At 40.6% G+C, this 26,666-nt stretch overlaps 1 protein-coding gene across 4 annotated transcripts in view; it reads right to left on the bottom strand.

The window, feature by feature from the left end:
* FNIP2 (folliculin interacting protein 2) overlaps window positions 1–26,666 on the bottom strand; it is a 138,690-nt gene that overhangs the window by 46,364 nt on the left and 65,660 nt on the right. For 2 of the 4 annotated variants that reach the window (XM_064585219.1, XM_064585216.1), the window contains exons 3-8: window positions 24,065–24,196; window positions 22,254–22,354; window positions 22,072–22,143; window positions 20,203–20,303; window positions 19,940–20,029; window positions 18,321–18,392 (exon numbers count right to left, since the gene is read on the bottom strand). In XM_064585219.1, the coding sequence (XP_064441289.1) occupies window positions 18,321–18,392; window positions 19,940–20,029; window positions 20,203–20,303; window positions 22,072–22,143; window positions 22,254–22,354; window positions 24,065–24,196 (568 nt within the window). The remainder of the gene's footprint in view (window positions 1–18,320; window positions 18,393–19,939; window positions 20,030–20,202; window positions 20,304–22,071; window positions 22,144–22,253; window positions 22,355–24,064; window positions 24,197–26,666) is intronic. The other 2 variants (XM_064585218.1, XM_064585217.1) reach the window with 1 other exon arrangement.

The following is a 26,666-nucleotide window of genomic DNA, read 5'->3' as shown; positions in this document are numbered from 1 at the left end:
AGATGCTTTTCTTCTAATCTAGTCAATATCCATAACAAATTTGTTTGCTATCTTTGTATCCCTTGTATCCAGGACAGCTCCTTGGATAATTTATTAAGATAATTAATAAATACTTAGTGAATGTATGGCACTTCTTCACTAAAGTACTGCCCAGATGTGGCTGGCCCCAACAGGCTGCCTTTGTTCTGACCTGGATTTGATTTTGGAGATTTATCAGTGGTGAGTAACTTTACTGAGAATTTTGAAGGGAGACAGAAGAGAGTTTTTCCTCAAAACCACACAAAATTACTTAATAAAAAATGCCAATTAGATATGTGCTCCACCCCCGAACTCTAAAAGTCCCCTATGAGGTACACAAGCGCTTCATTCCCCATTCCTAAATCTTCAGGGTTCCCTGTCTCTCTTCCTATCTTATGCTAATCCAATCAATTTCTTGGCAGGTGGAGGACAGGGCTGAGGGGTAGTAGTACTTGTATTATAAACAGTTTTTTCCCTGTCACAGAAGCAAGATGGAAAGGACTCTGAGGGCCAAATTTATTCTGGAAATTGTATGTATTGCTGTATACTTCAGTTTAGTAAACTGAGTAAGAGCCCAGGCTCCCGATTCAAATCCTAGCTCTGCCACTCACCAGTTGTAATACCTGGGCCGTTTACTTAACCTGTCAGCTTTCTCATCTGTAAAATGAGGACAGTAAAGTATCACACCTCAGTATTTTTCATGAGAACTGCAATCTGCTAGTGAGTTGTGAATTATTTAGTGAACTGACACCAACATTTAAAAGAAAACAAGAGTATATTGCAGTGCTAATATTAATTGATGAAACTTTTGTTATATGTAAAGATGTTACTGGATCATAATATAAAATGCAGTAGCATGAACTGCAGACAAAAGAAAAACTTGAGAAGCACTGACCTATTTCATAAGGTTCCTGCAAGGATTAGATAAATCAGTACACTTAGCCCAGTGCCCAGTGCCAATGCTGGCTATTTACTTCCTCTGATAATTCTTGGAACAGGAAAGCAAAGTAAGACATTTCCGAGTACTGAAAGGTTATTAGTTCTGATTAGTTAATCATGAAAACAACCTAGGACTTAAAATAGACACATGAAAGGGAAAGGAAAAAAAATTAAAATAATAAAAAAACAGAGAAGATATTCCTTTTTTCATTACAAAATTCTGAATAAAAATATTATTAAGCTAAAGTGCTGGCTTAAGGCTACCCAGCATTTCCTTATCAAAAATATTTTAGTATTATTTAATACAATTTTTACATTAAAGTACTGTGTTATATAATTGTCAGTCACATACTCTAGGAAGCAATACAGTTAGTAAGTCTCAAATGGAAGAACAGGCTTAATTTGGGCCTCTAACTCATTGCCATTTTCATGAGAAAAGGGTGGATTCAGGTATCTGCTCCATTAAGATTTAATGCATTTGATGGTTGGCTAGACTCTTCTGTCTCTTCTGCAGCTTGGACAGACACCAGTCTATGTGTATTTGGAAACAATCCCACACAATAAAAAAATGTATTAATGTGATGAGGCCCCTTATTTCCTCTCCAAGCTCATCTTACACCACCCTCCCCTTACTATATTCCAGCCTTCTCTCTATTTCTTATACACAAAGCTCCGAAGACTGTTTCCACTCTAGGTCTCTGTACTAGCTGTTCCCATGCCTAAAATGCTCTGTGCTCTGATCTTCATGGAGCATGTTACCACCAACATTCCAGTCAGCTGAGAACTTCACCTTCTTGGACAGGCCTTCCACGAGCATCTTATACGTCTTATTTTCCTCAGCGATAAGTGCTTACCTACATTTTACTGTCTATGATCTGTGTTTCCTTTATTGAATATAAACTCCATGAGATCAGGGATCATGTCTATTTGATCACTGATCCCCATATCCTACAAAAATGCCCAGTACGTAAGATGCTCAAGAAGTACTACTGCACGAAGAGTGAGCAAACGGTTATACGAAGATCAATGATGTCTGTCTCAATCGGTAATTATGACAGAAACAAAGCATTAGACAAACAAATTTCTAGAGAGAATTCCAAGTCTGAATTTGTTGAAAGTTTCCTGTGGTCAAAGCTGTATACACTGCATCTGGATTTTCTCTTTTTCCTCCTATCTTCATTTTAAAAAATTCTGTTTTGTTTCATGGCGGTGGTGGATAGCAGTGGCGTAGCTCTGAACCTGAACACTTTTTCTATCTGTTTGACACAGACGGTACTACATCCAAAAGACAGGAATGACCTTTTTTACTGTAACACTGACAGTACTTCTCTTAGAGTTTTCTGCTTAAACACATGAAAACTATAAGGTTCCTTAAAGTTTAGTACTTCTCAACAACAGAATAGAGGTATTTAAAAAGGTCAATTATTGGAGCTGTGATTATTGTCTGATAGTAAAATGCCATTTTTATTTTTTATTTATTTTTTATTTATTTATTTATTTAAAGATTTTATTTATTTATTTGAGAGAGAGAGAATGAGAGACAGAGAGCATGAGAGGGAGGAGGGTCAGAGAGAGAAGCAGACTCCCTGCCGAGCAGGGAGCCCGATGCGGGACTCGATCCCGGGACTCCAGGATCACGACCTGAGCCGAAGGCAGTCGCCTAACCAACTGAGCCACCCAGGCGCCCCAGGAAAATGCCATTTTTAATAAACCGAATACATTAATAGGCAAATAAAATTTTAGTTAAGACACTGTAGTGACCAAATCACAGAGTGATTTTAAGACTATAAAGGGTCTTCAAAAGCATCCCAGGAACTTCAAGTTTTAATAAAATTCCTATCAAGTCCCCAATGAAAAGACAAAGAAAATGTCCTCACCATCATGATTTCAAAACACCTTAATTTTTTAAAATAAGACTTTATTTTTTAGAGTACTTTTAGGTTGACAGCGAAACTGAGTGGAAGGTACAGAGATTTCCCTCCATACAGCCCCTGCTCTCACATACACAGAGCCTCCCCTGGGATGGGCATCACTCACCAGAGTGGTATACTTTTACAACTGATGAACCTACACTGAAACATAATTATCACCCAGAGTCCATACTTCACCTTAGGGTTCACTCCCAGTGTTATACTTTCTATGAGTTTAGACAAATGTATAATGACATGTACCCACTATCAATCAAAATAGTTTCAGTTCCCTAAAATCCTCTGGATTCCAACTATTCATCCCTCCTTGCCCCTGTCCCCAACTCCTGGTGACCACTGATCTTTTTACTGTTTCTATAAGTTCTGTCTTTTCCAGAATGTCATACACTTGATATCACACAGGATGTAGCCTTCTCAGATTGGCTTCTTTCACTTGGTAAGATGCATTTAAGTTTCCTCCATATCTTTTCATGCTTTGATAGCTCATTACATTTTAGCACTGAATTATACTCCATTGAAAACACCTTAAATTTTAATTCCTTATGTAGGACATAAACTCTATCCCAGCCTTGGTGATCAGCTCACTCTCTACATTTATTTGTCAAGTTATTTAACGTTTCTATGCCTTTTCATCCATAATCTGCAATCTAAGACTGAAGTGTCTACAAAGACTTTGGGGAAGTATAAAAACTCTCTTGGTTCTTTGCCCTTCCATATAAATAAGAGTTATTTTGTCTAGCTTCACAAGGGATTTTAATTGAAATTACACTGAATGTATATTTATTTGTGAAACTTCATCTCTTTTTCCATTCATTTAGGTCTTATTTTTAAAATTTTTTTTCTTTGAGACATAGTTTCTTCTATTTTATTTTTTTAACATTTTTTAATTTAAATTCAATTAATTAACATGTAATGTATTATTGGTTTCAGAGGTAGAGGTCGGTGATTCATCAGTCTTATGTAATACCCAGTGCTCATTACATCATGTGCCCTCCTTAATGTCTACCACCTAGTTACCCCATCACCCCAGCCAGCCCCCTCCAGCAAGCCTCAGTTTGTTTCCTATGATTAAGAGTCTCTTATGGTTTGTCTCCCTCTCCGGTTTCATCTTCTTTTATTTTTTCCTCTCTTTCCCTATGATCCTCTGTTTTATTTCTTAAATTCCACACATGAGATCATATGATAACTGTCTTTCTCTGATTGACTTATTTTGCTTAGCATAATACATTTAGGTCTTCTTTTTTTATTATTATTATGATGTTATGTTAATCACCATACATTACATCATTAGTTTTTGATGCAGCGGTCCATGATTCATTGTTTCCGTCTAACACCCAGTGCTCCATGCAATACGTGGCCTCTTTAATACCCATCACCAGGCCAACCCATCCTCACACCCCCCTCCCCTCTAGAACCCTGTTTGTTTTTCAGAGTCCATCGTCTCTCATGTTTCGTCTCCCCGTCCGATTTCCCCCCTTCATTCTTCCCCTCCTATCTTTTTTTTTTTAACATATAATGTATTATTTGTTTCAGCAGCACAGATCTGTGATTCAACAGTCTTGCACAATTCACAGTGCTCACCATAGCACATACCCTCCCCAATGTCTATCATCCAGCAACCCCATCCCTCCCACCCCTGACCACTCCAGCAACCCTCAGTTTGTTTCCCAAGATTAAGAATTCCTCTTATCAGTGAGGTCATATGATACATGTCTTTCTCTGATTGACTTATTTCGCTCAGCATAACACCCTCCAGTTCCAACCACATCATTGCAAATGGCAAGATTTCATTCCTTTTGATGGCTGCACAATATTCCATTGTGTATATATACCACATCTTCTTTATCCATTCATCTGTCGATGGACATCTTGGCTCTTTCCACATTTTGGCTGTTGTGGACATTGCTGCTATAAACATCGGGGTGCATGTACCCCTTCGGATCCCTACATTTATATCCTTGGGGTAAATACCCAGTAGTGCAATTGCTGGATGGTATGGTAGCTCTATTTTCAACTTTTTGAGGAACCTCCATACTGTTCTCCAGAGTGGTTGCACCACCTTGCATTCCCACCAATAGTGTAGGAGGGTTCCCCTTTCTCCGTATCCCCGCCAACATCTGTCGTTTCCTGACTTGTTAATTTTAGCCATTCTGACTGGTGTGAGGTGATATCTCATTGAGGTTTTCATTTGGATTTCCCTGATGCCAAGCGATGTTGAGCATTTTTTCATGTGTCTGTTGGCCATTTGGATGTCTTCTTTGGGAAAATATCTGTTCATGTCTTCTGCCCATTTTCTTGATTGGATCATTTGTTCTTTGGGTGTTGAGTTTAAGAAGTTCTTTATAGATTTTGGATACTAGCCCTTTATCTGATATGTCATTTGCAAACATCTTCTCCCATTCTTTCAGTTGTCTTTTGGTTTTGTTGACTGTTTCTTTTGCTGTACAAAAGCTTTTTATCTTGATGAAGTCCCAATAGTTCATTTTTGCCCTGGCTTCCCTTGCCTTTGGCGATGTTTCTAGGAATAATTTGCTATGGCTGAGGTCGAAGAGGTTGCTGCCTGTGTTCTCCTTTAGGATTTTGATGGACTCCTGTCTCACATTGAGGTCTTTCAACATTTTGAGTCTATTTTTGTGTGTGGTGTAGGGAAATGGTCCAGTTTCATTCTTCCGCATGTGGCTGTCCAATTTTCCCAACACCATTTGTTGAAGAGACTGTCTTTTTTCCACTGGACATTCTTTCCTGCTTTGTCAAAGATTAGTTGACCATAGAGCTGAGGGTACATTTCTGGGCTCTCTATTCTGTTCCATTGATCTATGTGCCTGTTTTTGTAGCAGTACCATACTGTCTTGAGGATGACAGCTTTGTAATAGAGCTGGAAGTCCGGAATTGTGATGCCGCCAGCTTTACTTTTCTTTTTCAACATTCCTGTGGCTATTCGGGGTCTTTTCTGGTTCCATACAAATTTTAGGATTATTTGTTCCATTTCTTTGAAAAAAGTGGAGGGTATTTTGATGGGGATTGCATTGAATGTGTAGATTGTTCTAGGTAGCATTGACATCTTCACAATATTTTTCTTCCAATCCATAAGCATGGAACGTTTTTCCATTTCTTTGTGTCTTCCTCAATTTCTTTCATGAGTATTTTATAATTTCCTGAGTACAGATTTTTTGCCTCTTTGGTTAGATTTATTCCTAGGTATCTTATGGTTTTGGGTGCAATTGTAAATGGGATCGACTCCTTAATTTCTTTTTCTTCTGTCTTCTTGTTGGTGTATAGGAATGCCACTGATTTCTGTGCATTGATTTTATATCCTGCCACTTTAGTGAATTCCTGTATGAGTTCTAGCAGTTTTGGGGTGGAATCTTTTGGGTTTTCCACATGAAGTATCACATCACCTGCAAAGAGTGAGAGTTTGACTTCTTCTTTGCTGATTTGGATGCCTTTTATTTCTTTTTGTTGTCTGATTGCTGTGGCTAGGACTTCTAATACTAAGTTCAATAGCAGTGGTGATAGTGGACATCCCTCCTGTGTTCCTGACCTTAGGGGGAAAGCTCTGTTTTTCCCCATTGAGAATGATATTTGCTGTGGGTTTTCCATAGATGGCTTTTATGATATTGAGGTATCTACCCTCTATCCCTATACTCTGAAGAGTTTTGATAAAGAAAGGATGCTGTAGTTTGTCAAATGCTTTTTCTGCATCTATTGAGAGGATCATATGGTTCTTGTTCTTTCTTTTATTAATGTATTGTATCACATTGATTGATTTGCGGATGTTGAACCAACCTTGCAGCGCAGGGATAAATCTTGATCATGGTGAATAATCCTTTTAATGTACTGTTGGATCCTATTGGCTATATTTTGGTAAGAATTTTTGCATCCATGTTCACCAAGGATATTGGTCTGTAATTCTCCTTTTTGATGGGGTCTTTGTCCGGTTTTGGGATCAAGGTAATGGTGGCCTCATAAAATGAGTTTGGAAGTTTTCCTTCCATTTCTATTTTTTGGAACAGTTTCAGAAGAATAGGTATTAATTCTTCTTTGAATGTTTGGTAGAATTCCCCTGGGAAGCCATCTGGCCTTGGGCTTTTGTTCGTTGGGAGACTTTGATGACTGCTTCCATTTCCTTAGTGGTTATAGGTCCATTCAGGTTTTCTATTTCTTCCTGGTTCAGTTTTGGTAGTTGATACATCTCTAGGAATGCGTCATTTAATGTCTTTATTTCCTTGTTGATCTTTTGCTTAGATGATCTGTCCATTTCAGTGAGGGGGGTGTTAAAGTCCCCCACTATTATTGTATTGTTGTCAAAGTGTTTCTTTGCTTTTGTTATTAATTGCCTTATATAATTGGCTGCCCCCACGTTAGGGCATAGATATTTACAACTGTTAGATCTTCTTGTTGGAGAGACCCTTTAAGTATGATATAGTGTCCTTCCTCATCTCTTATTACAGTCTGGTTCAAAATCTAATTTGATACAAGGATTGCCACCCCAGCTTTCTTTTGGTGTCCATTAGCATGGTAAATGGTTTTCCACCCCCTCACTTTCAATCTGGGGGTGTCTTTGGGTCTAAAATGAGTCTCTTGCAGACAGCATATTGATGGGTCTTGTTTTTTATTCAATCTGATAGCCTGTGTCTTTTGATTGGGGCATTTAGCCCATTTACATTCAGGGTAACTACTGAAAGATATGAATTTAGTGCCACTGTATTGCCTGTAAGGTGACTGTTACTGTATATTGTCTGTGTTCCTTTCTGGTCTATGTTGCTTTTAGGCTCTCTCTTTGCTTAGAGGACCCCTTTCAGTATTTCTTGTAGGGCTGGTTTCGTGTTTGCAAATTCCTTTAGTTTTTGTTTGTCCTGGAAGCTTTTTATCTCTCCTTCTATTTTCAGTGACAGCCTAGCTGGATATAGTATTCTTGGCTGCATATGCTTCTCATTTAGTGCTCTGAATATATCATGCCAGTCTTTCTGGCCTGCCAGGTCTCTGTGGATAGGTCTGTTGGCAATCTAATTTTTCTACCATTGTAGGTTACATATCTCTTCTCCCAAGCTGCTTTCAGGATTTTCTCTTTGTCTCTGAGACTCGTAAGTTTTACTATTAGATGTCGGGGTGTTGACCTATTTTTATTGATTTTGAGAGGGGTTCTCTGTGCCTCCTGGATTTTGATGCCTGTTTCCTTCCCCAAATTAGGCAAGTTCTCTGCTATAATTTGCTCCAATATCCCTTCTGCCCCTTTCTCTCTTTCTTCTTCTTCTCGGATCCCAATTATTCTAATGTTGTTTCGTCTTACGGTATCACTTATCTCTTGAATTCTGCCCTTGTGATCCAATAGTTGTTCATCTCTCTGTTTCTCAGCTTTATTCTCCATCATTTGGTCTTCTATATCACTAATTCTCTCTTCTGCCTCATTTATCATAGCAGTTAGAGCCTCCATTTTTGATTGCACCTCATTAATAGCCTTTTTGATTTCGACTTGGTTAGATTTTAGTTCTTTTATTTTTCCAGAAAGGGTTTCTCTAATAACTTTCATGCTTTTTTCAAGCCCAGCTAGTATCTTTAAAAATCATCATTCTAAACTCTAGTTCCGACATCTTACGAATGTCTATATTGATTAGGTCCCTGGCAGTCGGTACTGCCTCTTGTTCTTTTTGTTGAGGTGATTTTTTCCATCTTGTCATTTTGTCCAGAGGAGAATAGGTGAATGAGAGAACAAAATGCTAACAGGGTAACAACATCCCCAGAAAAATATACACTAAACAAATCAGAAAAGACCTGAAACTGGGGGAAAAGAAAGGGAAAGAAAGAAAAATGAAAAAGAAAAAGAAAAAGATAAAAACAAACAAAAACAAAACAAAACAAACAGAATATGATCAAATATGATCAGGCTGGTGAACAGATCAGTGCGACACACTGGATTTTGGGCGTATTTTGGTCTGTTAGAGATTTAGGGTATATTTTGATCTGTTAGAAGAAACTGTATCCCAAAATTTTAAAGAGAGAACAACTTATATATATATATATATATATACACACACCAAAAATACGGGTAAACTACTATGAAGGGATAGAATATGACTATAAAAATGAAAAATAAAAAATATATTTTTAAAAAGGGATTGATAAGATGTTGGTTGAAAAAGGGAAAAAGAAAAATTCAAAAAAAAATGTTAAAAAATATATTAACTTTGAAAGACTAAAGAGTCATGGTAAAAAAGCCATTAATTCTATGTGCAATATTCCCCTAGCGCTGGAGTTCTGCCGTTCTCATTGATCGGTAAACTTGGTCTTGGCTGGCTGTTCTTGCTGATCTTCTGGGGGAGGGGCCTGTTGCCGTGGTTCCCAAATGTCTTTGCGGGAGGCGGAATTGCCCCGTCCTTGCCAGGTCCGGGCTAAGTAATCTGCCCAGGTTTGCTCTCGGAAGCTTTTGTTCCCTGCAAGCTTTCTGTACTGTACAGCTTCGGAGGACGAGAGTGAAAATGGTGGCCTCCCAATCTCCTCCCCAGAGAAGCCGAGAACTTGGGGCCATACTCCTCAGTGCACCCCCAGAGAAAAGCAGCCAGTCACTCCCGTCTCCCCGGTCTCCGGCCGCACTCCGTGCTCACCCGGCCTGTGACAGAGCGTTTCTATCTCTGGCACACGACCCCACGTGGAGTCTCCAAACCCAGTGGATCCCTGCATTGAGCTCTCACACTGCTCCTCCCAGGGGAGGACGGGGGTCTCCCCGGATCTGCCACTTGTTCGGTCCCTGCTGGAGGAGCAATGGCCCGACTGTGCTATGGATCACGGTTTGTGGCAACCCTGAGGTGAGAGCCCATGCCTCGCCTCTGTCTCTGCAGCCAGTTTCCCTGCTCCGATACCTGGGAGCTCTGCTGCACTCAGGCGCCCCTGGTCTTTCTGTGAGCCCAAGGGTGCTGAGACCACACTGTCCCAGCGAAGGTTCCACCCCCCATCCCCCCTTAGCCACCGGAGTGACGTCCCTCAGCGGAGCAGACTTCTAAAAGTTCCGATTTTGTGCTCCGCGGCTCTATCACTTGCCAGTAGCGGCCGATGGAGGCCCCCTCCCCCGCCATCTATCTTCCCGAATATCGCCTCGGATTCACTTCTCCGCACGTCCTACCTTCCAGAAAGTGGTCCCTTTTCTGTTCAGAGAGTTGTTGCTATTCTTTTCTTCGATCTCCTGTTGAGTTGGTAGGTGTTCAGAATCTTTTGATCCCTATCCAGCTGAATTCCTGGGACCAGATGAAATCCAGGTCTCCTACTCCTCCACCATCTTGCTCCCAGTCCATTTAGGTCTTCTTTTAATCAAGTTTTTGAATCTCTCCATAACTGTATCACACATCTGTTTGTTTGTTTTTTTAGAATTATTCCTAGATCCCTTTACAGTTTGGGTTGCTATTTGCATTACTCTTTTATTCTAATTTTTCTTAAACAGGTAATAAGAATGCAAATGTAGAGAGGAAAAAGCTAAAGCAAAAGTTAGCAAATTTCTGAAACTGAAGAAGATACATATCCGTCCCAGAATACCAAAGGTCTGACTTGAAATATGAGAATTATAATGAAATGTAGAAATTGAGTTCTGTCCAAGCTACATTACAGACTGCCAACTTCATATATAGAAGGCAAGGCAAAGCCCAAAGTAAAGATTTGACAGTAATGATACAACAAGACATTTTTAGACTGGGACAGTTTCTTACATAGACTGTGGAAAGAAGAATAAACCAAAAGTGCCAGTCCCTAGTGATCCTTGCCCCACACCCCACAAAGGACAATACTGACACAAAAGGGATCAGATGCCTGCTCCACAATTTGTAGGAGACCCTGGTGCCGGGGAGCCAGCTGTAGACTACAGCTAAGCAGTCTTCTGTTCTGCACCTCAAGTCTCAGGTGGGCTGGGCAGAAAGCTCCAAATCTTATCTGCACCCTGGAGGTGATGAGAAACTGTTTCATGACAACTTCCCAGGGGAGACAAAGAAGGAGTGGGGGATGACCCCCCCCCAGCAGTTCCTTAGAGGCCTCCCATTCTCTTGTGTTCCCCGAGGAGCACAAGTTGTACTGCCAAGACTCAAATAGGCTGAGAAGTTCAAGCTTTCGCCTATATGTGTACACACAAGGTCAACAGGATGCCATGGCCAGACAGCAAACAAACAGTACCCTCCTGGACTCTTGCCCCTCTTTACAAAGCACTGCAGCAGTTAAGTCAATAAAGAATTCAGATACAAATGAGATGTCAGTTTGCATCATTCAATGGTGACCTGCGTTGCAATAAACAGTGTGACTCCCATTTTTTCATGTTTAACTGCTGATACCTTTTCAGCTTCTCCCCTCAACGCCCTTCCCTTTCTGCCTCACATCTGGGCAAGGTGATAAGAAAGCCCAGGGGCTCTCTCCTTTGGAACCAGTGGGAAGTTCAGCCTTGTGTGGAAGCCCTCACCCTGGGTCTACCTCCTAACCACCATAAAAACCCCAATATCATCTCCTTTCTCTGTCTCTCGAGTCATTTGCTGACCAGCTTGGGAAGCCCACCCTGCTCTCACCAGAAAACATCATTATGTGAATGATAAATATTTTCATATCCTCTTGGCATGTGTGTTGTTGTCATCAGTCTTGACATGCAAACTGTATTTTGGGTGGGGTCCATGCTGTACCTGTATCGTGGCCAAAACACATGTCCTATCTGAATACTATGATGATGCGTATTCTTACGCTGAAGGTTCATTTTAAAACACCTGAGGGGCGCCTGGGTGGCTCAGTCGTTAAGCATCTGCCTCTAGCTCAGCTCATGATCCCAGGGTCCTGGGATGGAGTCCAGGGTTTTGAGGCTCCCTGCTCAGTGAGGAGTCTGCTTCTCCCTCTCCCTGTGCCCCTCCCCACTGCTTGTGCACGCTCACGCTCTCTCTCTCTCAAATAAATAAAATCTTAAAAAATAAAACACTTGAAAAGTGTTTGAAAGCATATTATCAAAGTTTTTCTCATATTGATCTTCTGCTTATTCTACTACTTCTAAGAACAGAGGAAATGCAGTTGCTCAGTGAATGAGGAAATTATTTTTCTTGTCAATGATTCGAACATTTTGATGAGGAAGAGAATCGAAGCCTAAATTAAGGTGGTGAGATTGACAAAGCTCACTGGCTCTGGTCTCAATTCTGGTCCTCCAAACCTTACTCTACTCATGCACCCAGACTTCCACATTCTAGCTTCTGCTCCAATCCATCTCTTTAGAGCCAGTTTCCTATTTCTAAATTACAGCTGACTACTCACAGCTAAAGAACTTACAGACACTAATAACTGAAGAATTATCTCAGTATCTGTCTCTCTGGATTGGCCTCCTGCTTTCCCTATACTCGTTAATGCCATTAACCTCTGCTTGTTTACCTGAGTTAGAAACAGAGAGTCACCCTTGGTTCCTCCTGCCTCCTCCACATCCTGTGCCCCCTTAGTCACCGAACCTTGCCAATCCTACCTCCTAGCATAGCTGAAACCCATTCTTTCCTTCTCCCAAGACCTTAGTCAAATAATTTTAACGGTGACCATTTAAAGAACAACCTCTTAAAAAATAATTAATCTTCTAGATTAACATATGCACAGAGCACACATTAAAAAATATCCAAAAGAGAATACAATGAAAATGCATTTTCCCTTCTTACACGTCCCAGTTTGTATCCCTTCTATAGACATTCTATGAATATATTTATCTTTATATACAGAAAGACAGCCTGTATATGCCTTTCTTTTGATGGTTTACTGGAACACACTGTGGATACACCTTTCTTTTTCCACTTAAAAATATATCTAAGAGAACTTTTCTATTTCAAGGCATGCAGAGCTGCCCCAAATCTTTTAACGACCACGTGGTATTCCTTTCCTGAAAAGTATATAATTTAACCAATACCTAGTGATGAACATTAAGGTTGCTTCCAATCTTTTTTATACAACAACATCTCATCTTGTCTCCTTCTAGTCCTCATCCTCCAGAATAATACTAGAAACATGGTTCTCGGGGCACCAGGGTGGCTCGGTCGACTAAGCATCTGCCTCCGGCTCGGGTCATGATCCCAGGGTCCTGGGATCAAGCCCGCATTGGTGGCTCCCTGCTCAGCAGGGAGTCTGCTTCTCCGTCTCCCTCTGCCTGCCGCTCCCCCTGCATGTGCTCTCTCTGTCAAGTAAATAAATAAAATCTTAAAAAAAAAAAAAGAACAATGGTTTCCCAAACTTTTTATAGGAAAAAGCCTATGAATATGAATATTAAATTTTTAATAAAATGTATATATTTCTCACTTGACTTCCTTACTACATTCCAAAAATTCAGGAAATAAGGCAAATACCTTTAAGTAAACTGCTACTCTTAAAAGGAAAAAACACTGTAAGCTTATTATTTACTCCGTTCCTTTACTGAAGAAGCTTCTTTAAAAAACAGTCTAACTAGTTAAGGCAGTAAAGAACTTACTTTTCTTTTTTTTAATTCATTTTGAGAGAGAGAGAGAGAGAGAGAGCACAGAGGGAGAGTGAGAGGGAGAGGCAGACTCCCTGCTGAACAGAGAGCCCGATGCGGGACTCGATCCCAGGACCCTGAGATCATGACCTGAGCCGAAGGCAGACGCTTAACCGACTGAGCCACCCAGGCGCCCCAGAACTTACTCTTTTTTTAAAAAAAAAAGTATCAGACAGAGAGAGAGAGCACAAGCAAGTGGAGGGAGGGGCAGAGGGAGAGGGAGAGAATCTTCAACAGACTCCCTATGGAACCTGATGTGGGGCTCCATCTCTTGACCCATGAGATCATAACCTGAGCCGAAATCATGAGTCAGATGCCTAACTAACTGAGCCACCCGCATGTCCCTCTTTTTTTTTTTTTTTAAATAAGTTAGATATTCTTGCTATTGCTTTCTTTCTTATTCTCTCTGTGTGTTACAAGCTTGTAAAGAGGCACTGGAGTACTTAATATGAAGAGGAAAATACATTAAGACATAGGTCACAATTAAGCTTTGATTTCCTCTCTGTTATTACAAAAAGCTACTGGGTAACTTAGAAAAAAAAAAAGTTGCATATTTTTCAAAGATACTATTCCAAAAAAGGGAAGAGGAAAAAACCAATGGACTATTTTTCAAAAAAATTCTATGCTAAATCAGATAATCATTTTATACTAGCTACAAACACACACACACACACACACACAGTGGTGGGAAGCCTCAAAAGTTTGGGAAAACTATATTGAAAAAAAGCTGAGAAATGAGAAAAAAACCTAAGTCCCTTCATCCCCTGCTAACTTAGAAAGCATCATCGTTAATTTATTTTAGCAATGGATACACTGGTCCAGCTTTTTCTGGAGCACAGTTTGTGAAGCACCACGTGGATCTCAAAAATAGAGCCAATTACGTTACATCCCTTAGCTGCCCCTGATAGTAAGATTAAATCCAAATTCCTTATCATGGGACTGGTGCCATTCAAAATTAGCCTTTCATAACCAGCCTTACCTGCTGACATTCCCAACCCCGCTTTCCAGTCCTGCCATCATTCAAACATTCTAACAGTATACTCTCAAGGATCTACACCCTTGCACAAACTATTTTCAGAAATGCTCTTTTCCTAAATGCTGGTGCAGTTCTTTTCTACCTTCAAGGTGTCACTCAAATATTACCTCTTTTATGAGGCCATTACTCTGAATTCCCAGGCAAAGTGACTTACTGTTCCTCTTTGTTCCCACAGTATCTTATGAGGTAGTACTTATCACACTGGATTTTAACTCTTGGTTTACACGAACTCTTCCTGAGGGCAGGTGCTATACTCTACTCTTCTTCAAAAACACCCAAATCCTGGTAGAGTCTGACAACACAGGGGGCTAAAAACTGTTATTCAATAAATAAATGTGGCTTGATGACTGGCTAGTTAGGAATCAGTGCTACCCTTCTAACTCCTTCCCTTAATTTCAACTGTATCAAATTGGTCTTACTGTGGAAACCACCAAAATGATTCCGTTTTCTAACAACAGAGTAAACCCCTTTGGGAATTCAAAACCCTATGGCTCTTTGTATTCCCAGAGCATACTCTGCACAGAACAAGTTTGCTGCTGAATGTGAAATAAGCTCCCATATCCATTCCCTCCTTTCAAGTTTTCCTGCAGAAAGGGATGCGTAAGGAAGGCACTGGTGGGATAGGACAAAGAACCTCAGGTTTCTTTTGGATGGGGAACTGTAAACTCGCCTTTAAAATTCCTTTTTATCCTGGAACAAGTTTCTCTATATAAACAATGATTTAAAAACAAACAAAAAGCTTTTCTCAAGTTACTTCTCTACTGGATTATGGAGGGGCGGGCAAGGGGAGAGGAAGAACCTTAAATTATTCTTCAGACCTGACTTGTAATAATCGAAGTTCTGGGCAGTATTCATGAAGCCTTTGCAAGGTGAAATGGTGTGAACACTAATTTCAGAGATTCTACTGGACTGGCACATATAGCTACAAAAAGTCCCCCATCTCAAAAGGTGCTGACCTCGGGACGCCCGGGTGGCACAGTCGGTTGAGCATCTGACTCTAGATTTCAGCTCAGGTCTTGATCTCAGTATCCTGAGATCAAGCCCTGCATTAGGCTCTGTGATCAGCACGAGTCTGCTTAAGACTTCATCTCCCTCTGCCCCTCCCCTCCGTGCTCTCTCTCTCTCTAAAATAATCTTTTTAAAAAATGGTGCTGACCTAAGTAACTTTGGAAATGAGTAGACATCTTTAAGACTAAAGGTAAAAGGAACTGAACAGAAGCACTATACTCTAGTTAATAAAGTTGTTTCCTTCCCACGTACAGGTTAACTATTCAGACACTGCTATGCACGTACACTGAAATGAAACAACTAAGTGGATGGGCAGACAGTGAGAGCCAGGTTTCTCACTGCTGGAGTAGGGAGTTTCATATAAGCAAGGGGAGGAAGGTAGAATGATCCATGTGGTAATGGCTTATGGACAATGGAGATACCAATATAAACTAATGTTTAACCTAACATACACACATATGTTACACATAGCAATATTACAATATATGTATACAGTTAGCATAAACTGTTGCTTATCAGCTGACATGGCCTGTAAGAAAATGACATTCCAGTAGCAACGAGCACCTCTAATGTCTAGATCTTAGAATCTAATACCATTCTCCAATGAAAGAACAGGGCTCCGTGGAGCAATGGCTGATTCTACGACTGGGCAGGAGATATATAAGACAATGTACAAGTCTGGAGTATCTTATAGCGTCAGAAAGTAAGGAAGTATTAAAAACATATACATCCATACCCATGGTGATAGGGTATGTTAAAGAAACAGAGAAGCCAGTGAAAAGAGCTCCACGGCTTCCATGGCCAAAGCTGGAACAACTTCAGCACTACTGACTGATTGAATCAATGAATGAACAGATGAGGGGAAAGAGATGAATCATCCCCCATGGAAGAATTCCAGACAGTTTATGTAGATACAGATACTCTGCTTCAAGGAAGGTGAGCAGAACTCTCTACTCCTTGGGTGTGGACTATGCATAGTGATTTCCTTCCTAAGTTATAGTAAAGGGGAAATAAAGAGTAACTTTACAGTGGAGAAACCTGACAAACACATGTACCCTGGTATGATGTGATGGAAACGGCACTTTACCTCTGGGATCTTTCTTCGAAAAACCCATAACCCTAGTAATCATGTGAAAAACATCAAACAAATTTGAATAGGGGGCATTCTACAAAATACCTGGGCACTATTCCTCAAAACTGTCAAGGTTATCAAAAATAAAGAAGTCTGAGAAAATCGAAAGGAGCCCTAAAGAGACATGATAACTAAATATAAACTAAATAAATTTTTTCCTGGAACAGGAAAAAAAAAGACATTAGATAAAAACCAAGGGAACAAATAAGACTATGGACTTTAGGTAATAATAATACATCAATATTGATTTGTGAACTATAACAAATGCACCATACTAATGTAAGATGCTAGTAATAGGGCAAACTGTGTGCACATTATATAGGAATTCTCTGTACTCATCTCGATTTTTTTGTAAATCTCAAACTGTTCTAAAAAATAAAATCAATTTTAAAAAATTTACCCCATCTCTCAACTCTTTAGACACAAAGTTGAAAATTATAGAAAAAAGGAATAAGCATGTTTTTAATTTCTCTACATCTTCTGCTAATTCAGTTCAAACACCTGGAGTCCCTATTCTGTTTCAGGATGAGGACCTTGGTCCCTGCAATGTTAAGGTGGGTATAAGAAGAGATCTTAGAGAATTAACTACAGTAAGAACATAAAGAGGATTTTATCAACAAACTGCTGAACCCCGCCAGGGGTGTAGAGCTCACACTGGTCTTTACGTGGACTCGGTGATTTTAGAACAGCGCCCAGATGGGAGCGGAAGGCATGTGAATGTGAACACATCTACCAGGAGAATGAGAGGAGCCAAATGCCCCGCAAGGGCACTTGCAGCCCTCTCCATCTCTGTCCCCTTTCTCCTGATAAGAGACTTGGAAGACTCAAAGACCGCTGGGAATAGAAGCCAAACTATCAAAGAAAGCTAGTGCTCTCTCAGTCTTGTAATTCACATTGGTATCAGTTCTACCCTCCCCTCACCCCCCACTCCCTCCCACATCTGGTCAGTCCCAAGTTTCTCTCCTCAGAGAGAGATCTGGATGCTGACATGAATGGGAGGCCGGGAAGAAAGGCATCTGAGGCCTGGATCCCGTCCCCCACATGCAAGTACTGACCGGCTGGCTTATTCGGTGACGGTGCTGTGTATCACAGGTAAAACCAGCAGGGTGCCCTTGGTCTTCAGCGGAAGGCAGAAGTGGCGTGTATGACCTGTGTTCATCAGGCTAAACCCAAACATCTCCAAGGCCTCCAGTTCCAGATCACTGGTTCACTACCCTTCTACAGCACAGAATCTACCAGATCTAAACCACAAATCAAAACTCAGAGCAGAATCGTGTACAAAAGCAGAAACCGAGAGATCTTAAAAGCAGCATTAGAAAAGCTGAATGCTTGAAGGAATGAGAGAAAGGGCTATCCAAGATAAAATCTAGATCATCAGCCTGACTCTAGGGCAAGATAGAGGGTGACTGGCAGGCCCTCCCCCAGTCAGGGATAGACTTACTTCCACAGACACCCTTCTTCCTCTGATTTTACATTCAATATTCAGCAGGCAAATTCCCAGCAAAATTGGCTCAAGGAAGCTTCCCTTTAAGAAGAAATTTCTCAAAGTACAAGAGTCTCCTTCCTATGAGTCTGGTTTAGAAAAAAACGAGACCATTTTGCACAACCACTCCTAGATGCTGTATACCAAAGTCCTAGATCTTCAGATGCATGAGACTATCTTAGAATGTGGAGAAGGAAGAAAGTCCGGATCTGTTTTCCGACCTACTTCCCCATCGTGAATGAAGAGTTCACTCTACCAGCTAAACCAATAAAAGGAAGTACAAATACCTGATCTGGCAATGCCGCTGTCCCGGTCTTCATTCTGTCCTCTGCTCGGCATGTCAACCGGAGTGCTATGTGCTGAGAGAAAGGCAAAAGGTAACCCTGTTACTGAAATGCCCAAAGAACCAGTTGTTCAAAAACGGCTGTAGTCACTTTTACATTTCAAGGTAGGCTAGTGCTATTGTTGACTGGCCTACGTTTATAGAAAAATTAACCAGGAAGCAAAATTAAATACGTAGAAAACGAGTGAAAAGAAGATAGACTCAAGTAACTACCTGCCTTTATCCTATGTAACATAAACACCCTTTGGACTGATGCTTATATCTAAAACAAACTGCCATAATAAACTATTCATGCAGTTGACACAATGAACAAACATTCTCAGGCAGATACTTTCGGCCCCTTTCCTCATTAGTAATGTCATATTTAAATAGCACTGTATTTTCAAAATGCTTTATAATCAGTTTCATTAGTAACTCTAGGCAACTTTGGGGAACAGAAATATTTGAATACCATTTCATATATTTAAAAAATATTTCTCTATTTATAACTCACTCTCTTGGTAGATAAAAAAAAAACACATACTCATTTTCAAGTATTTCTTCCTCCACTTCTTTTCCATATACACCCAACATTATTGTAGTTACTGAGAAAAACTCATATCGTGGCACGAATTTTAGAAAACACTCTAAAGTATTATAGACTTCTAGGAATGCTTCAGACTCATCTAAACTGTACACTTATTGAGCTGCAGGGTAGATGGCACGTTGCTATAGTTAAGTTTTACAATATACAAGAAGCCCAGTGCCCTGTCTGATTATTATACTTGCCAGCTATTTCTGAAGCATGTTTATTTTCACAATTTTAAAGAGAGCATATAAACATCTTATCCTCACTCTAAGTAGGTGGGAGGGTGTCAGTTTCTCAGTGCTTAGCATATTTCCAGCTACAAAGAAGAACAGAATGAAGAATACCATTTGCCATAAACATAACCTTTAATGTTAGTAGTGAAGATTTCCCACACTTGTTAATCATGCCAGACTACAACAGACATTCAACAGCTTTAGCTAGCAAGGCCAGTTAAATCTCAGAATTTACCTACCCAGAGAGACCGAGATGATTATACCTGTAAAGAACCTAGAAACTATGTTTAAACTACTTAAATGCTAGAGAAAGAGAGAGAGGGATGAGGAAGAAAAGAGAAAGAGAGGTAGGTCTTCCATGCTCTTATTAGGGTGACTTTTGAAGAAAACTCTGTGCAGGTAAGGATGCAGGTGAACAAATGGATAAAGGTATATACCATGAGAAAGGGAAACAGCCGTCCAGAGCAGCGGAAGAGGCCCAGGAAAATCAGAAAATATAAACCTCTTAGAAACACTAAGGGCTCATTTCAGATCAAAATCAGCTTACACTGGGGTATTAGCAAAGACATTTACAATAGAGGTTCTTTGGTGGAATTTTCAAAACACCATGAACTTGGCTGCATTTGAAACTAATAATCTCAAGAGCCCCTTGGATTTCTTAGAGAGGCACCAAAAAGGATTTTTTTTTTTTCCTAAGAACCTGCACAGGACTTGTTATTAATGTGTGTGTGGGTCACACTGTACTCAGCATTCCACACAAACCTGCAAAGAAAGAAGCACTCCGGGTGAGCCGGAGAGGTCCTCCTTCAGCTACGCCCTGCAGCAGTTTGCTGCCGCATGCTTGCAGCGCACCTAGAGACAGCGACACACACGGGAGGGCAAACGAGGTACACACACAAAAATAAACACGGATTAAAGATGATGCAAAAAAAACAAAACAGCACAACAAACTCAAATAAAGCAAAACACACACCCACAATAGTGGTATTCGGAAAGAAAGATCCCAGTTACGTGGAGGATTTTACCTAGGTTACTCCCAGTACGACAAGGACCCAAATTATTCTGATTTGTGTTCAGTTTTCCCAAATTAGGATCCTGGTGGATGTATTCAAAGCTGTCTTGCAAGCTAAATCCGGAGAGGGGAAGGAAGGGAGAGAGAGAAGGGGGGAAAAAAAAATCAAGAGACAAATAAAGCTGTTTTCTAACAAACTCTCAAACATAGACAACTTACCAGCTGCCCAGGCTTTTCTTTACAAATGAATAAAGTCTTACATCTAGCAAAGGAAACCAAACTTCAGGGGAATTTGTTGGAGGAAAAGACAAAAGCTTTTTGGAGGCAGTCCAACCTATAAAACTAAACAGTGCTTTCCTAACAGTTTCACGTTATAAAATGGGGCACTGAACTCTACAAATTTTGATATGGTGACAGACAGCTAGGATACTGCTATTTGCTTCTAAATTGTGCTTTAGTAACTGATACCCAAGATGCTACCATTCATTTCAAGGGTAATTTCACATAAACCTGCAAAATGAAATTCATCTTAATTCTTAGTTAACATCTACAAGCAATTTGGCAACTTTTTTCAGCAGGAGGATAGAATAGAAATTATTATTCCTATAAGAGTTTGACTTTGCAACATCTAAAAAGTTAGAGTTACTCATAAACACAAATGTGAGAGAAGCAGATTTTAATAATTACTTGATTTATTAGCTAGTAAAATAAATATCAAGACTTTGAGGGTAATACAGCATAATGAGGCCAAAATAATTTTTACTTAAATCTGAGCTCAATATTCTATTATAGGGAATTAGTGTAATGACTGAAAGAGTCTGAAAAAGAATATTTCACAAGGAAAAAAAAAAAATCATTCCCATACTGGCTTAAGTAACGCCAGTCCAATGTTAAATGCTTAAACAAGTTAAATTCGGGGCACCTGGGTGGCTCAGTCATTAAGCATCTGCCTTCGGTTCAGGTCATGATCCCAGGGTCCTGGAATTGAATCCCACATCGGGCTCCCTGCTCAGTGGGGAGCCTGCTTCTCCCTCTGCCTGCCACTCCCCCTGCTTGTAAACACTCTCTCTCTCTGGCAAATGAATACATAAAAGCTTTAAAAAAAATAACCAATTAAAAAAAAAGTTAAATTCATTATTTTGTTGAAGAGTAAGCAGAGTTACTCAGCGGTACACAAATCTACAAAGGAAAATATTTGTAATTTCCCAGGAATATAAAAAAGAGCAGCCTTCATTTGACCCTTAAGAATACCCCTTTAATTTATAACAAACTTCTTACAAACTTACCAAAGTATAACAAATGTTTTGCTTTATTAAAAAATGAAGCATATGAACTATTTCTGCTTGAAAAGTTTGAAATACATGAATAAAAGTTAAGTTAGACACATCAGTATTCTCAGTCTACACAGAAGTGTAAAATTAGAGGAGGAAAAAAACTCAGAGGAGTGAAGATCAGAAAAGTGCACGGCCCAAGTACCTATCAATCACAGAGGCTACATGGATGGCTGAAGAGATGGTGAGCACATATGACCCATCCTGCCATACATATGCCTAGCAATCTGGAAAAACTCACCACATACTTCATTCCTTTGGAAATAAATTAACAAACTAACCAACAGGTCTTTTGTTTTTCTTTTTTTAAGATAAAATAATGTTGGAAAATAAAGTCATTTCTCTTTAAGGCCACCTGATAAAGTCAAAGGCCTTTTCATACTCATTATGTACAGGAAAATGGCCACTTTTAAAATCCCTTTGTTAATGTGGACTCTTCCCACTTCTCATTTCCAAAAGAACTTATGGCCCTGGAAGAACTACTCTAGCCAGAAATAGCCACTTAAAAAAAATGGGGGAGGGGAAAGACAGGTACAAAATCCCACACTTACTTATTTGTACTCCCACAGAAGCTGCCCATTCTAGCAGAGAATACCTTACTAATCATCAGTTGTGGAGGAGAACTGGAAGAAAACAAAAAAAGGGCGGGGGAGGGGAGATGCATTTTTGAATTAAGAAGCCAGTATCACCATTCCATTTCTCCCAACTAGTAGAAAAAGAAGCTCAAACTCACCGGATATAGTGTATCTTTAAAGTGGAGCCTTTATAACTCATTGCGACTGAGCCAAACATCATTTCCCCTAGCATGTTGACATCAGAAGCTGGTCTTGTGTACTGCCACACAGGAAAGAGACCAAAACCAAAGTTACTATGTGGCACAACGTGATGTGTAATGCAACAGAGAATAACGCTTATTTATCTATGGGTCCGTCTTTAGTGTAGCAGGTAACTAAAATTCAAAGCAGAAACTGATCATCTTAATCTATAATGGTGATTGGCTATTTTTTCCCCAAAATTATTACTTGTGTTCATGATTTCATCTTTATGCACAATATCTCCATACAGGATCGCAGTGTCTCAGCAGGGATCATTCTTAATCTTGTTATGAAAGGCAAAGATTTTTCATTATCTCCATTTATAAACTCTACAGAGAAAGATTAAGTTCTGAAAAAAAAAAACAGGGTAACTCTTCTCTTGGTACCAAAAATACATCCTGAAAAGAAACACAGTTCAGTACTATTCACCTAAATAATTAACAGTGTTGAATGAAAATGCCAGTTGGCTCAGGGAGAGTTTTTGTGAGGGTCCAAAAGGTAACAGACGGTCTGATACCTTGAAAGTTTTACCAAAAAATATTTCAAAAATATTTGACCTCTCTAGCTTCTGACCAGTTTTTCTTGTCCCTTCGGTCATCCACAAGGGTAGGCCTGAGCTACCTCCAACTTTCCCAAGTCTCATTTGCTTAACCTACTGCATGCAGCCTCATCTACTCAAACTGCCCTAGTGATATAGCCTTAGCCTTCCAGTCAAATCCAGTACACTTTCCAGTTTGCTTTCTTAAACATCTCTCCCGATAGCTGCTGCTTTTATCTACTCTCCTATTTGAATCTCTTCTTTCTTCGATCATCCCTTGAACAGGGCTGTTCCTCAGAGGGCACTCCTAGTCACCGTCCACACTCTGAACCACTCTTGGGATTCTGGTTATTCTTTACATAGGAATACCTCCCACATCTTTATCTCTAGGTCTAGACCTCTCCCTGAACTCTAGAATCCTATATCCAAACACGTTCATTCACATATCATAACAATATATTATTACATATCATATATGTTATATGTAATATGTATATTATCACATATGTATAATGGTAACTTATTATTAGGATATGCTGCAGGCACCCCAGCACAGCCCGACCAAGACAAAACAACCATCTCTCTGACCCAGCCCAGCCAGCGCCAGATTCTCTGCTAGTATGCTTTCCACCCAAGCAAAAACATGGGAATTGTTCTTAACTTTCTCTTCTCAATCTTTTTTTTAAACTCCAAATCCACACACACACATACACACACACACACACCTGCTACCAGTCCCGTATTCCTCACACGCAAGTTACATCTTGCCCTTTCTTTCTTCTCCTAAACACGGTTCTCTTCCTCCAACTGGCATGTGCTATTTTCTTGGGATGCCCATATACATCCTCAGAATCCTTGAAATTCTTAAAACAAAACTGGAAAACCCGTGCTTTTTCATCAGGTTCGGGCAACAAAGGAAGCAAAACAGAAGGGTTTACCTCGTTTGCAATATTTCTTCCTCACTCAGTATGTATTATACTGGGTCACCTCGCTTTAATTACAGTTTTTACCAAGAGACAAAAGCCGAAGTGTGAAAACAGCACGGACATGAAACATTTAAGAGCACATCTTCGAATACATAAGCTCATGTTCCTGGAGTAGGAGCCTCAAGCAAGTGTCCTTCCTTGCGGGGAAATTACAGTAAATGGCTTCGGTCCCCGGGGCTGTGGGACATGGCAGGGACGGTTGTACCTGGTACTTCGGGAGCTGCTCCTTGGCGTGCTGCAAAGATCCCCCGGAAGAGCTCTGGGATGAGACGCTGCTGCTGCCGCCGCTGCCCTGACAGCACTTGGCTGCCAGTTTAATAGGGGCATCCTCTGTTTTCTGGGGAGACAGACAGGCAAGGCAAGCACTGCTAAGTGCGTCGGGCTCCTGCAGCATGCTCTTCACTGGGCATTTCTTTGTTAAATCACTCTGTTATGTTGTGCGTCAGTTGCACGGAAAACCAGAAGCTTTCTTCCCCTTCTTGCTGAGGACAAAAAATGCGCTTCCCGGGAGTCTACAGTATCTGGGAAGGAGGCGCGCGGAAGAAAGGTAACTGGACAGAAGACGGGGGTTATGTAGTGTGAATATTCTCAAGTAATTCAACTGTTATTTATGTTTCAATTCCTGTCTTGAAAACGTCAGTGAGATCTGATCTCTGGGTTATTAATGAATCTTGTTAGTACTGTGGAGAGTCATAATCTATAAATATTGACGTGGAGAAAGAAATTGCTTCAAATTTAAAATTTTACCAGGCAAATGGAACTAAGTAAAGCAAAATTACTAATTTGGAAAGTCTGAGTTTGTATTTTTAGTGACACACCTTCTCTAGCACTCCTTTAAAGGTAACAGGAGAGAAAATCATGAGGTCGAATTTGTGAAAGATAAACCAAAACTCTGAAATAGGAGCTCCTGTGAATTATACATCATGTGATGGAAAAAGTAACCTCTAAAGGTTAGGGGTAATAGAAGATTATCTACTATATATTCCCTAAATAGAGTTATGACAGTGACATAAAGGTATAAAGATACCCCTTTACTGGGGCGCCTGGGTGGCTCGGTCGTTAAGCGTCTGCCTTCAGCTCAGGTCACGATCCCAGAGTCCTGGGATCGAGCCCTGCATCGGGCTCCCTGCTCACCCAGGAGCCTGCTTCTCCCTCTCCCACTCCCCCTGCTTGTGTTCCCTCTCTAGCTGTCTCTCTCTGTCTGTCAAATAAATAAAATAAAATCTTTTAAAAAAAAAGATACCCCTTTACTAATTTTGCCCTTCCTCCTACACCGAAATATATTACTCCCTACAGAAGCATCCTATGCCACCTATGACAAGTTGTTTCTATTCTGTCGGAGTCTTACTTGCTTTTCTGTGGGCAGCTTTTGCTTGGAAAAACATGAATGCAACTGCAGCTTATCTAATCTCCAATGTGACAGTCACATTGGTGGTCTAATGCAAATGCCTGCAGTCATGTGCTTGATACAAACTCATGAGGTCTTGTGCTTGCCAAGGGAGTGGGGGGCTGAAAATGGGAAAAGAATGTAAGGAAAACACACACTGCGCTGGTCCGTAAAAGCCACCCCCGCAGCGATGGCACTCAAAGTCATACTTGGTCATTCCCGGGTATCGGGCATTCCTTCAACACCCTCTTCAGCTCTAGCTGTTACTTAATACCACTTAAACCAGAAACACAGCCTCTCAGAGAGCCTAAAGTGACACTAAGTCCGCACCTGCCTCACGGACTGCTCGACCCTCTGGCTGGGTGGGGTACAACATACTGAGCAGTCTGTAACTGGAGTTAATACCTGGTACGTGAACAGAGCACTCTTTTTTGGGGGGGGGGCTCTTTTTGTAGCCTTGGGCAAGTTATAACCTCTCTGGACCTAGCTGCCTTCTCGATTAAATGAGTACTTCCAAACTCCAGTGTTATCACTGCTCTTATATCGATATGCCAAAATTCCAGTTCCTTTTGAAAACCAGTGAGAATTTTTCTCCACCTGTTACCACCAAGAGGAGCCCTAGCGATGGCGTGCAGGTGTCCCACTAAACTACCTGTGAGAGGTCTGCAGGGAAACAGGAAACGATGTGGGAAATCAAGGGGACCATGTCCTGTTCACCAAAGGGTCAAGTGCCGGCTCACCTCAACTTTGATACAAATCTACCATTAAAGCCTACAGGTGAATCACTTGAGAGATCCCTCCCCCACCCCCAACCTAACAAGCCCAACAACTACTGTAATGATTAGCTACCTGGCAGACTTCCACTTTAAAGCACTATGGAATCTACTCAGCCAAATTGCCTTTAACCAAATACTTCCTTCCTGCAGAAATGATCTTTATCAAAAGCAGGAAAAGAGCCCCTTGGCCCTGATGAAACAAAGACCGTGAAATAAACTATTCATTTACTTAGCTACACATTCTATGAACTGCCAGAATTTGGTCAGTATAGATAGCAAGGTACTGAACATGAAAAGAATGAAAAGTCTAAAGGCGACAACTTAAAGACGTACCCTGGGTTGATGTCCAGAAGACTCAGGGAGGACTGGACCCAGACACATGACCTTATACCTTTCCTGTTCTGGCTCTAAGGGATCAAGGGCTGTTATGTCCTCACTTTACCCATCCCAGATCTCCCACGCCCCACCCCAGAACACCATCACCACCACCCTGCTCTCCACTAAAAATGGGAAATAAATAAAGCTGCCTTGGTCAGATGGGTTTGAGAAGCACTCCCTTTTGAAGATGAAAGTGTATGTTAGCATACTGAAGTCCTATGGTAAGGAAAGCTATTTAATTTTGTTTAACCTAGTGCAACATAATA

The sequence above is a fragment of the Mirounga angustirostris genome, unplaced genomic scaffold (assembly GCF_029215605.1).
Source record: "Mirounga angustirostris isolate CCGP_5_RB_7025 unplaced genomic scaffold, mMirAng1.0.hap1 SCAF_2, whole genome shotgun sequence".
NCBI lineage: Eukaryota > Metazoa > Chordata > Mammalia > Carnivora > Phocidae > Mirounga > Mirounga angustirostris.
Note: the sequence above shows the minus strand (reverse complement) of the source record. Positions and strands in the feature narration are given on the sequence as shown.